We start from the raw sequence: 13,222 nt of genomic DNA on the forward strand, positions 1-13,222 counted from the left end.
TAAAAGATTAAAGCACCAATTTAGCTCATGCTGCTTCTCAAAGGAGAGCTACTTCTTCCTGGGGAGAGTAATGCAGAACCGAGCATGCAGGCTCTCCATCCAACCACCAGCCCTGGCGTTCTCTGCTCATTAGCTTTGGATGTCAGCTACCCTCTTTCAGCACCTGATCTCATCTCTCACACAATGGGTGTAAGGACAGGCTGCCCTTCCTATTTCACAGGGTTGGCCCAAACCTTGAATTGGATTTTTGCGAGCATACTTTGTAAAACCAGGAGACCTAATACAAATAGTAGGTGTCACCACTGTTCTCCATTTAATTAGGCCCTATTTAAATAGAGAAGGTGAAAGCTCTAGTACCACTGTCTTAATTATTTTGCTGCTTTCTCATTTCTAGTGTCATTACTTCATGTCATTAGGCCTCACGGCTCAATGTGTTTGTGAAAAAGAATGAAAAAGCGTCTTCAATTTCCTGTAAAAGCACACTCCACCTTTGGTCGGAGTGCAGTTTTTAATTATACAACAGAAGCATATTCCCCAAACTCAGAAAGTGGCATTCCTCTGATTCTGATTAGATGTATAGTTTGGGATTGATAGCACAAGTCACATCTGCCCTCCACTGAGTATTTGGAATACGACTTGCCTTAGGGTTTTTAATGGGCTTCCCCTGTGGCTCAGCTGGTACAGAATCAGATTGCAATGTGGGAGACCTGGGTTCGATCCCTGGGTTGGGAAGATCCCCTGGAGAAGGGAAAGGCTACCCACTCCAGTATTCTGGTCTAGAGAATTCCATGGACTATATAGTCCATGGGATCACAAAGAGTTGGACACGACTGAGCAACTTTCACTTTCACTTAGGGTTTTTAAAATCTTTCTTCACCCTGGAAGAGACACTGGAACCCGTGTATTTGCCCACCCTATCCTATTTCTCTGTCCTCTACTCCATGAAATAGACTCGTTGCTTTGTTCCCTCAACACTTGGATATACATAATTCATCAAGCTGTATTTAATGGTATACATGTTTTAGATATTGAAAAAAAAAAGAGATTTATAAAGGGACTTTTAAAAAAGTGATTGTGAGGTACATTCTAGTGTTGCACTAGGTATAACGAAAAAAGCAAGTAAAGCCAAAATTTTTCCTCAACCTTGCCTTTATGTAGGGTTATTACTAGAGCATACTTCCTGTAGAGCATAGGGCCAGAATGTACTTTTCCAAAAATACCTGAGTCATCATTAGTCCAGAAGGTTCTTGGGTCAGGCTTGGTCAGGATGTTGGCGTGATTACTTGGCTCTTTCACCTTGAAAACATAAGGAGGAAAGAAGTGATGTGAAAAAATGGCTTCACTGTTTCAGGCCTACAGATCAATGGGCAAGATTCCAAGGTTGAAGTTTGCACATACAGCACATCTCTGCCCTGATTAAGGTGACCTACCCTCCTGGTTCGGCCAGGACTATGCTGCTTGTAGCACTGAAAGCCTCAAATGCTGGCAAACCCTTCAGTCCTGGACAAACTGGGATGGATGGTGACCCCAGACCTGATGTGGTTTACTGCCAAAGCGTATGGGAACTAGAGTTCCTCTCCCACTTTCTCCCTCTTCCTGTGCCTTTTGTGGTATGCAAACTGCACGCCTGGATGCAGAAGTCCCTCCCCACCAGGATTAGCGAATGTATCTATGTAATGTATATTCTTATATCACTTATAAAACATTTTGGACTTCTATATAATAGAGATAGTACTTTCACTGTATATGCTTGGGAAAACACATAATAAGGAAGAGCTACTTTTAATCCAGTTGCATTTTAAAATGAATTCTTATTTTATCATTATAACAGAATCTGTATTTAAAATAGTAGCACATGCATATATGCAATATATATTATTTATTTAACCTAAAGACTGCCTAATGCATATTCAACTAATAGATTTTTTACAATAAATACCAGAGAACTGCAGACATGCAATGATCATTTTATTTACTTTTTGTGTGTGTGTGCGCGATTTTATGATTGTGATGTTTAGCTTTCAAACATATTTTCAATTGGGGAAATACAAATCTTAGTGTTAAAGTGGAAGTTACATTTATATATATATATATATATATCGCAATGTGATATTTTGATTACTGTGAAAATTCCCTAGTGTTTATTATTTAAAGGATAAATTTCTTCCATTCCAGCTATAGTCAAAGTACTCTCAAGATAGTCAAAATACACCTTCTACTGCAGCAAGACTGTCACTAACTATATTGTTTAGTTCTGTTGGCATTTTCTTTCCAGAGCAAGTCTTTATCAAAGAAGGAAGCGGTGTGTTCATTTACAACTTGGCACAAACTCTTTCTCTTGTTCTGAATTACCATCAGGGGATGTGTAGAAATCAGGATCTCAAAGGGTTCTTTGCGTCCCCCACATTCACTGTAGCATGACTCACAATAGCCAAGAGGTAGAAACAATCTAAATGCTTATGGACAGATGAATGGATAAAGAAAATGTAGTATATACATACAATGGAATATTATTCTGACTTAGAAGGAAATCCTGCCATATGCAATGACATGAATGAAACTTCAAAACACTGTGCTATGTGAAATAAGCCAGACACAGAACAAATACTGCATGATACTACTTACTAGAGGCATTAGTAGTGAAACGTAAAAGCAGAAAGTAGAATGTTGATTGCCAGGGTCCGGGGGAAGGGGAAATAAGGAGTTGCCATACCATGTGTATAAAGTTGCAGTTATATAAGGAGTTTAAGTTTTAGAGATCTGCCTAACAACATTGTGACTATAGTTAACATTATTTCACACAAAAATTTGTTAAGAGGGTAGACTTCTTAACCCCTCTTGTGTTCTTAACCCCACCCACAACAAAAACATCTACTAATAAATCATCATTCTATGTCTGTTAGTGCATCAGATATACACACAAAATATTTCATACATAAGTACATAAATGGTCTACATTAATGGAATTTTCTGGTAATGTTGCTGTTCAGTGGCTCCTGTGTGTCTGACTCTTTGCAACCCCATGAACTGCAGCACACCAGGCTTCCCTGTCATTCACTATCTCCCAGAGCTTGCTCAAACTCATGTCCATCGAATGGGTGATGCTATCCAGGCATCTCATCCTCTGTCGTCCCCCTCTCCTCCCACCTTCAATCTTTCCCAGCATCAGGGTCTTTTCCGATGAGTCAGGTGGCCAAAGTACTGGAGTTGCAGCTTCAGCATCAGTCCTTCCAATGAATATTCAGGGTTGATTTCCTTTAGGATTGACTGGTTTGATCTCCTTGCTGTGCAAGGGATTCTCAAGAGTCTTCTCCAAAACCACAGTTTGAAAGCATCATTTCTTTAGCGCTCAGCCTTCTTTATGGTCCAACTCTCACATCCATAGATGACTACTGGAAAAACCATAAATTTGACTAGATGGACCTTTGTCGGCAAAGTAACGTCTCTGGTAATGTAGCACATTTTTAATTGATAGGAACCATAATTTTAGAAGTCAAATCATGGTGAAAATTATCATTAAAATTTAAATCTCAAGGGGGAAAAAAAGAATATCAGATCAGCAGCATTCCATGGATAACATTTTGAGCAGCAAAACAAAAACCCTCCTCAAACTTCACTAAACAGCCCCAGTCTAAATTCCTTCAAAGGAATTACATCTTCCACTGAAATATTTCTCCCTTTGTTAGAAAATTCTTTACAAATTGAACTGAAATCTGGATACCTGAAATTTTTTTCACTGGTTCTAGCTCACCCGTGAGTTACATTGAAGAGATCTACTCTCTCTTTGATAATATAATACCTAGAATATTGGAAAATAGATAATATTTTTCACGTTAACCTTCCCTTCTCAGGTTAGTTGATGCTCTTTCCTTCCAATGTTCCACATGAAATGGTTTTAAGTCTCTTTATTGAGATCACTCTACTCCAGAATAAATCCTCTCAGGTCTGTGAGCTAATTCCTTAGGAGCTCTCAGGGCAGGGTCAGATAATAGCACCAGAAATAAGGAACTGGTTTTGAGGAACAACTTGGGAGGGACTACAAGCATTATTTCCAAATGTGAGTAACTAAAATGTTTCCCAAGAACCTGTAAATTGAAAGTACTGTGAAAGTAAAGAATGCACTGTGACTTATCCACACTTTGATACTTCTTTACTTAGGTTCTAATTGATTTTATAACTATGGACCCATTAGGGAAAATTGCCATGTATGAGCATTCTTCCTGCATTCAGCTGTAATTGTGATGTTTGTGTCAGACATCATTCCTTGAAATCTCATTTACTTATGAATAATTCTTTATCACTGCTTCTGTTAAACTCAGAGTTATCAAGAATGCCTTCTTGCTCTTTGTGTAAGAAGAACATGCTATTTTTCATGATTCCCAAGCACCAAAGTACCCACAACAAGGTATCTATAGAGTTCATGGAGTATATTTTTAGCACACATTTATGCAAATTCATTCATAATTATATAAACTGCAATTGCTTATAAGTTATGCTCTGAAATTGATTCCCATAGTTTTAGGTACTTCACAGAATGAGAAAAGTCTATATCAGATGTCAGTCCTGCTGAGTCTTCACAAGACCTGTCATAAGTGGCTGAAGTAGTGATAAATCCACAATAGGCTCTTTGGTTTTTTTCCTTCTTTCCCATCTTAGGTTACATGATGTTCAAAAGTAAGCAAGAAAACTTCATATCCAGAGAAATGACATTTTTCTTCTCAAATTGCTGTTGTAAGGCTTTAGAAATGTCCCTTGGACACTACCACAGGATGTAAAACCATCCTGCAAACATTAATTTTGAATTCAGTTCTGTGTATCTGGGAGGAAGAAAACCCTTCCTTGATCTTTTTCTCTTGGATGGGTTTATTACATTCAAAGCATATTTATTAATCATTTATTTAAATCCGAGATGCAACCCTGATGTTTATAAGAACACAAAGGAAACTTGATCATTTGGATTTTATGTTCTGATTTGGGAACAGCACATAGAGAACCACAAAATCATATGCAGCCTGATATTAAGTACCTCCAAACCCGATGTGAAGAATGTAGCATAGTTATTAAAACTGGTCAGTTTAAAGGAAGAGGCAACAGAGTGGGCAAAGCTGTCAAACAAGGCTTCAGTGATGAAGATCTGACATGTTTTCAGAATAGTGACAGGACTTGCCTGGTGATCCAATGGTTAAGACTCCATGCTTCCACTGCAGGGGGCACAGATTTGATTCCTGGTTGGGGAACTAAGATCCTGCAGGCCGTGTGGCACGGCCAAAAAAAAAAATTACTGGCAATATTGGATTGGTGGGGAGGCAGTAGAAAAGTGTGCAAATTGGCAGAACCATACAAAGGCTTGGAAGCACGAGTTAACAAGGGGTGTCTTAGCAAATTGGTTGAACAATTTCATGGGAGTAGAAGGCTCCTGGGAGAAATGATTGGAGACTAGGTAGAAGCCAGATAGTGGAAGGCTTTGAATGTCAATGAGACCTTCACCCTGAGGAAATTCAAGAGCCTTGGCAGTTTGTGTGAGAGGCCAGAGTCAGACAAGACCCAAACTGAGGAGATTAGGGGGCTGTTGTACCATCAGAGGGTAGTGGGTGACAGCAGGTTGGGAATGGGGACTGTGACTATGGGAAGGAAGGGATGGTTATGAAGGGGCCTGGGGTCATTTGGGATGGCTTGATGAGAGGCTAAATGTGAGGGAAGATAGAGGAGTCCAAAACATTGCAGAACTTCGGAACTTGGTGACCAGGAGGATGGTCAAATGTGGTCTCAGCTGTCCACAGTCTCTGGCAGCTAAAGGGACCATCTGCACTGTGTTTAAGCTAGCATGCATGGCAGGTTTGCCAAGCCCCGGTGGTCCCCTGTGTGTGTACTGGGTCTTCAGTCCTCCTAGGAGCACTTGCTTTATCTCTAATTTGCTCAGACTACAACCCCTTTGGGTATCTAGTGGTAAGGTTTCAACTTACAAAGTCATGAGCAGGTAGGTTTCTCTGGCTTCCACCCCTGGGCTACAATCCTCCACCTCACACAGGGCAGGATTAGAATCCACTCACACTGTCTCACTGCAGCAAACATCCCACAGTCCAGCAGATCCGGTATCACTAACCTCCACCCTCATAAAGATGACAGTTTGGACAAGGACAGTAGAAGTCTGATCAAGAGCTTGGTCGAGGAATCTCATCAGAGATCACAGTTTCTTTTTTCTATTTAATTAATTAATTATTTATTCTTGGCTCCACTGGGTCTTCATTGCTGTGCTCAGGTTTTCTCTAATTCCTGCCAGTGGGGGCTACTCTCTAGTTGTGGTGTGCAGGCTTCTCACTGCAGTTGCTTCTCTTGTTGCAAAACACGGGCTCTAGGGCATGTGGGCTTCAGTACAGTTGTAGCATTCAGGCTGTAGGGCATGAGATCAGTAGTTGTGCTGCATAGCTTAAGTTAGTGACAGATTGAGGGCTGGAGTCCAAGTCTCCACTGTTAACATTTCAGTGGAGAACTGATACAGGTTTTTTAAAACTTAGACCTATCCTCAGTTTTGAAATTAATTTAATTACCCACTTCATTCAATAAATATTTGTGGATAACCAATTGTATAGTAGGTACAATAATACGAGCCACATGCACAGATGGGTAATGGATGTGTCCCTGCCCTCGTGGAACTTATTTTCTAATGCTGGTGATTGAGATGAGCATCACGGAGGTAACAAATAAGATGAAATCAGTAGGGAGCACAGCAATATATGATTATTTGGGGTGCTTTAAGGTAGTCCATTTTCTTACATATTTTTTTCAATAATGTTGCCAGAATAAACAGTAACACATCTGCAATTATGCGTTAAAACACAAAGGAAAATAGGCACACAGAGTTAGTTTGACTGGAATCCAGGTCAAACCTTTATAAATTCCATACCAAAGCATATAATTAAATTCTTAAGTAAAAATTATTTGGGGTCATGGTGTTTGTAGATTGTGCCTAGCTCTGAAAAGGCAATCAATACATGTTTATTGACTGTGCCATTGATTTCAGTTCAGTTCAGTTCAGTTGTTCAGTCATGTGTGACTCTTTGTGACCCCATGGACTGCAGCACGTCAGGCCTTCCTGTCCATCGCCAACTCCTGGAGTTTACTCAAACTCATGTCCATTGAGTTGGTGATGCCATTCAACCATCTCATCCTCTGTTGTCCCCTTCTCCTCCCACCTTCAATTTTTTCCAGCATTAGGGTCTTTTCAAATGAGTCAGTTCTTTGCATCAGGTGGCCAAAGTACTGGAGTTTCAGCTTCAGTACCAGTCTTCCCAATGAATATTCAGGACTGATTTCCTTTAGGATGAACTGGTTGGATCTTCTTGCAGTCCAAGGGACTCTCAAGAGTCTTCTCCAACACCACATTTCAAAAGTATCAATTCTTTGGCACTCAGCTTTCTTCATAGTCCAGTTCTCACATCCATACACGACTACTGGGAAAACCATAGCCTTGACTAGACAGACCTTTGTCGGCAAAGTAATGTCTCTGCTTTTTAATAAGCTGTCTAGGTTGGTCATAACTTTTCTTCCAAGGAGTAAGAGTCTTTTAATTTCATGGCTGCAGTTACCATCTGCAGTGATTTTGGAGCCCCCCGAAATAAATCTGCCACTGTTTCCACTGTTTCCCCATCTATTTCCCATGAAGTGATAGGACCAGATGCCATGATCTTACTTTTCTGAATGTTGAGTTTTAAGCCAACATTTTTACTCCCCTCTTTCACTTTCATCAAGAGGCTCTGCAGTGCTTCTTCGCTTTCTGCCATAAGTATTGTATCATCTGCATATCTGAGGTTATTGATATTTCTCCTGGCAATCTTGATTCCAGCTTGTGCTTCATCCAGCCCAGCGTTTCTCATGATGTACTCTGAATATAAGTTAAACAAGCAGGGTGACAATATACAGCTTTGACGTACTCTTTTCCCTATTTGGAACCAGTCTGTTGTTCCACGTCCAGTTCCAAGATTTGGTAGGATTCAAAAGATGTTAAAATGACCACAGTGAATATATCACTGAATACTATTATTTTGTGTGTAAAAAGGATTTAACAAATGACTTAGTTCAGCCTCTTATTAAACAGATGGGAAAATGGTTTTCTGAAGAAGGAGGTAAAATGACTTACAGAAAAAGATACAGAAGCTATTTATATTGTTTATAATACATCCACTGTGGTTAAGAGAAGCTTCCTTGCATTTACTGTTTATTTTCATTTCTTTATTTATTTTTGGCTGGCTGGGCCTTCGTTACTGCTCGTGGACTTTCTCTAGTTGCTGCGAGCGGGGGCTACTCTTTGTTGCCGTGCCACGCTTTTCATTGAGGTGACTTCTCTTGTTCTGGAGCACAGGCTCTAGGCTCATGGGCCTCATTACTTGTGACGGGTGGGCTCCAGAATTCAGGCTCAGTAGTTGTGGCTTATGGGCTTAGCTGCTCCACCGCAGGTGGGATATTTCTGGCACAGGGATTGAACCCATGTCCCCTACGCTGGCGGGTGGATTCCTGTTTACTGTACCACCAGGGAAGTCTTATTTATTTTAGATCAAAGTTGACAGAAATAATAAGATATAGCTGTTTAGATCATGGGCTTTGGAGTCAGACAGACCTGGATAAAACATGGCAGCCCCACACGTGACTGTGCACGTGACCCTGGACAAGTTACACAATCTCTCTTACGCTCTGTCTCCTTATTGGAAAAATTGGCAAAGTTAAAATTAGGGTTAGATTTAGCTTCTTCTAGGTTTCAATAATTGGTCAGTTATTGTCCACAATTATACAGTCAAATGTGTTAATAGGAATATCATGTTAAAGTGGAGGGTGGAAGAGAAAATCTTTTGATAGAAGAAGTTTACTCTGTTAACTGAATTACCTATGTACAAATAATATTGGCAAAAGTAAAAATACTTCTTTCTAGGCACTGTGATTGTTGAGCACTGAAACCTGAACTTTCTCTACTTCAATATCTGCATAACTTTAATCTCCTTCAGGTTTCTGCTTACACATCACCTTCTCTGCAAAGCCTTTCCTGATACCCTGTTTAAAATGAAAACTTCTTTCCCCTTCCTGCTTTGTATTTTTCCATGGCACTTAACACCATTTCATATGTAATTGTCTTCATTTTTTAAAATGGTCTCTTATAAGTTTCATGAGTCATAAAGGTTTGCTTGGCACACAGTAGGTATTCAACAAACACGTGCTGAATGGTTGAGTTTTTAATCTCTAAACAGTTAAAAATAAGGACTATAAATCTCACTCAAGCTATTCAAATTAAAAAGATAGTCATTATGCCAAAATAATGTGGTTTAACACGTATCTTTATTTCCCCTAGCGCTTTAACCCTTCTGAATTCTTAGTGTTGGGGGACTGAAATGATTTAGAGTAGGGTCAACTCAGAGTAGCTGATGTTCCCATAAATAATTAGGAGTGAAAGACACTGTTCCCCAGCCCAGGCTGACCTGATATTTAGTTTTTGACATTGCCATCCAAACCATTTTTTTTTTCTTTTCATATAAATGCAGAAAATTGTATAGGCTATACTCCATTACTGAATATATTTGTTGGAAACATTATTAATGATTGGCTTTTCATTTTTCAGATTATTGTCTGTGATAATAACACACTATGTGGCTGGGAAAAAGTAATCTTCAAAACTATCTGTATAGATTCAGACTCCATTTGATAAATCATTTGGATTTGTCCATGGCTGATCCATGTCTAGCCCTTGATTAGATTTCTTTCCTCCATCTAAGCACATGCTTTCCAGTGGTTTTCAATCATGGAGGAACTTAAAAAATAAACACCAGTGTCAGAGCTGCAGGCAAGAAGAGAGGAGACTAAAGTGTCAGTATAATTTTAAGCTCCCCAGGGATCTCTAACATGCTTAAACCAACTTCAACCAAACAGAAATAACATGGATTAAGCCGTATTTATCTACTGGGTACAGGGAAGAAACTAAATATGCTTATTTCAAGGTCATTGTACATTCTAAAGGTAACATAAAGAATGATTCCCAGACTGAAGTTAAATGATGAACAAACATCCACACCTAGGCTTTCTGGGGAAAACAAATGTTTTGAATATCTCATTGCAAATGAAAATATATTTCTTAGTAATTTTCTCCTTGAGCTTACCTCCAAAAAGGTATTTGACAGGAGGGGAAGAAAAAATAGAAATTTGGATCTAGACTTTGTGTGAGGTTCTAGGAGAAATATTTCTACTGCTTCTCTATACAGAAGCTATGTCAGATTCAAGGCCAATATGATTATAATTTGCTCTGTGCTATAACTCTTAATGTTCAATTTTCTTTTAATAAAAAAGTCTGATATTCAATTCTCTAGTAACACTTTAACCATAGAATCTAAACTGTCAAATGCAATTGCCAACAAATGCACAGTTTATTTTTTTTTTCTTTTTTTTTTCCTCTGTGAATGGAACTAGACATCGTCATTTAAGTGCCCACTGTTTTTCTCATGCAGTGGACTAACTGTACAATATTTAATGGTCTACAGATCTAAAAATATTTCTTATATGCTTTGGCTTACATAGACTGCTTCTGCAAAAACAGTTAATAATCTTGCCCTCCCATGAGTCCAGAATGTTAATTTTTTACAGAGTTTCCCAGATGTGCTGGAAGACTCACTCACAGCAGATTTGGCCAACATTTTTTTTTTTTTCCAGCTCTCATTTGACCTTTCTTGTATCTGATATGAAACACATGTTAAAAACAATACTGACAATTATGAAATGCAGTTTTTGCATAAGCAAAACCACCATAAATACATCTTTTACAAAGTTTTGAATGGCAGAGATGGAAGGTTTTCATTGCAAAACTGTGTTAACGTTTAGCCAAGTTAATCATACATCTTGACAATGATTCTTTATCCCACATCTCTTCGGTATTCAGTGGGTAGGTCATTAGGCCCATGGAGAAATAAGTAGGAGAATGTCCAGGGAATGAAAAACATCTATATAACATGTGGAGAAGTGGATAGTTTTACTGAGTACTAAATTTCAACTTTAAGAGATGCAAGGTTCTGATCCCAGCCAGATCACTTGAGCTCTAACTTCTGGGAAGTAAGCAGAATAACAGCATGAGTCTGAGTATTCCAAGGAGATCCTGCATGAGTTGTTTCCCTTTGCAGGTATTCCACATGTAGCTTTACTTTTACCTTTTCTTTCTGTCTATATTTTCTTTTCTATTTATTCTTCAGTGGGCTCTAGGAAATCCTTAGATGAATTGAGTTCATATTTTATCATTTCTTATAGAGATCCTATAATATTTATGAAATATAGTTGTGGATCCAGAGTTTGGCCAAGGATCAAATAGACATTCCAGATATTTAAAGGCAAGAGACTACTATTGAAGAAGCAAGAGTGCTACCCTTAGCTATCTTAAAAGGGAAGTAAAGGTTACTACAACCTGGTATTGAAATTTTCCTTAACTTAGAATATCAAGCATTTCAAGTCAGTTTATTTCAGTATAATAATTACTAACAAAAAAAAAAAGGACTGTTTACAATGGGCCAGGCACATTAATTACCTCATTACTCAGTTTAGCCCCAGAACAACCTCTGGGTATTCTTGTCTTTTTTGCAGGAAAGAACAAAGTATGGACAAGCTAACCTTCAAAATTTTATCTAGGAAGGTGTCATCAGCCAAATGGCAGAGCACGCACCTCTAAGCTCCTGACCCTGACAGAAACATCAAAGAATAAACAAAAATTATCAACTAAATTTGTTAAAACTCTGGAAAACAGTCAAAGGTTTGTAATCAAAAACAATAAAACAATCAAAAAGGAGTAAGTTAAAAATTATAAGAAAGCTTTGTAACGTTTTTAGTTGCCTGTACTCCACCCCCACCCCAGTTTAGTGACAATTTGAAGAGTCGGAATTCCCCCAGCCCCCACAGCCCACATTCTTAGTCCCTGGTCTCAGACGGTATGTTGCTTGCTGAATGTATGTCCCTTGGAACTTGTCCGGGAGTTATGTAAGGGCTGAAGCAAAGCGATAATTCCCCAACCAGTTCAGAAAAATGGCAGATGTTGCTGGAAAACCTTGTAAGGAGATAAATAAGCTGTAGCTTTCCAGGCCAAAGGACTACAGTTAAACCAAAGGAGAAGACGCACTGTGTTCTATGTGTTTCACATCCACTAACTTGCTTTATGCCTACAGCATCCTATGAGAAAGGTATTATTATCACTATCCCCACTTTATAGATGAGGAAACTGAGGTACCTTGGAAAAGGTAATTGCAGCTATCAAGCCCATTTTAACTGTTATACCACACTGCCTTCAAATATATAGGTACTTGAAGTCAAATGACTTATAGCTATTACACACGAGTATATTAATAAAATCTTATTTGAAAATTTGAAATTTATTTTTTTTGGAAATTGGGGCTTTATATCTCCCTTTTTAAGCTGTTTGAAAGAGAAGAACAAATGAAATTCATTCTCAGTAGCATCAGTGTTCACTTTCTTCAAAGGCGATATAAAATATATTATGGTTTCAATCATTAGTTTGTTGTGGGGAGATTAAAGATGACATTTTTTTACCCTAAAAAAAAAAAATCAATATTGAATAGTCATTGAAAGGACTGATGCCGAAGCTGAAGCTCCGATACTTTGGCCACATGATGCGAAAAGCTGACTCACTGGAAAAGACCCTGATGCTGGGAAAGATCGAAGGCCAAGTGAGAAGGGGGCAGCAGAGGATTAGATGATTAGATAACATCACTGACTCAACGGACATGAATTTGAGCAAACTCCAGGAGACAGTGGAGGACAGAGGAGCCTGGGGTGCTGCCGTCCATGGGGACACGAAGAGTTGGACATGACTTAGTGATGGAACAACAAAAAAGATGATACCTGTTCACAGAGTAATCCTAAAAAATTAAGTAAGGATAATTCTCCATTTATAGGAAATAGAAACAAAAAAGGGAGAGAGAGGAAGCAAAACAAAGCACAAGAAGTATCCTTCCTGAACAAAAAGGAGTTTTTCTATTGCTTATTACTTATAATTTCGATCTTACTAGGTTATAAGCTCTGTAGAAAAAAGACTGTGCTCTGAATTATTTACGAGTTTCCAGTGCTATAGCATAGTTGCATACTAGCATCAAACTTAGTAGGCAATCAACTGATAACTTCGTATATAAAGGAATGGTAAACTGTGGTTTTACTTTTAAATATATCTTATTACTCAGTTTTTCTCAAAACA

At 38.7% G+C, this 13,222-nt stretch overlaps 1 protein-coding gene across 2 annotated transcripts in view; it reads right to left on the reverse strand.

Moving 5' to 3' along the window:
* Positions 1-13,222, reverse strand: part of SGK1 (serum/glucocorticoid regulated kinase 1) — a 112,231-nt gene that overhangs the window by 27,160 nt on the left and 71,849 nt on the right. For both annotated transcript variants that reach the window (XM_086317958.1, XM_086317959.1), the window contains one exon: positions 1,221-1,296. In XM_086317958.1, the coding sequence (XP_086174084.1) occupies positions 1,221-1,296 (76 nt within the window). The remainder of the gene's footprint in view (positions 1-1,220; positions 1,297-13,222) is intronic.

The sequence above is a fragment of the Bos grunniens genome, chromosome 9 (genome assembly GCF_055505025.1).
Source record: "Bos grunniens cultivar Pamir isolate PY7600 chromosome 9, Bosgru_T2T1.0, whole genome shotgun sequence".
Lineage (NCBI taxonomy): Eukaryota > Metazoa > Chordata > Mammalia > Artiodactyla > Bovidae > Bos > Bos grunniens.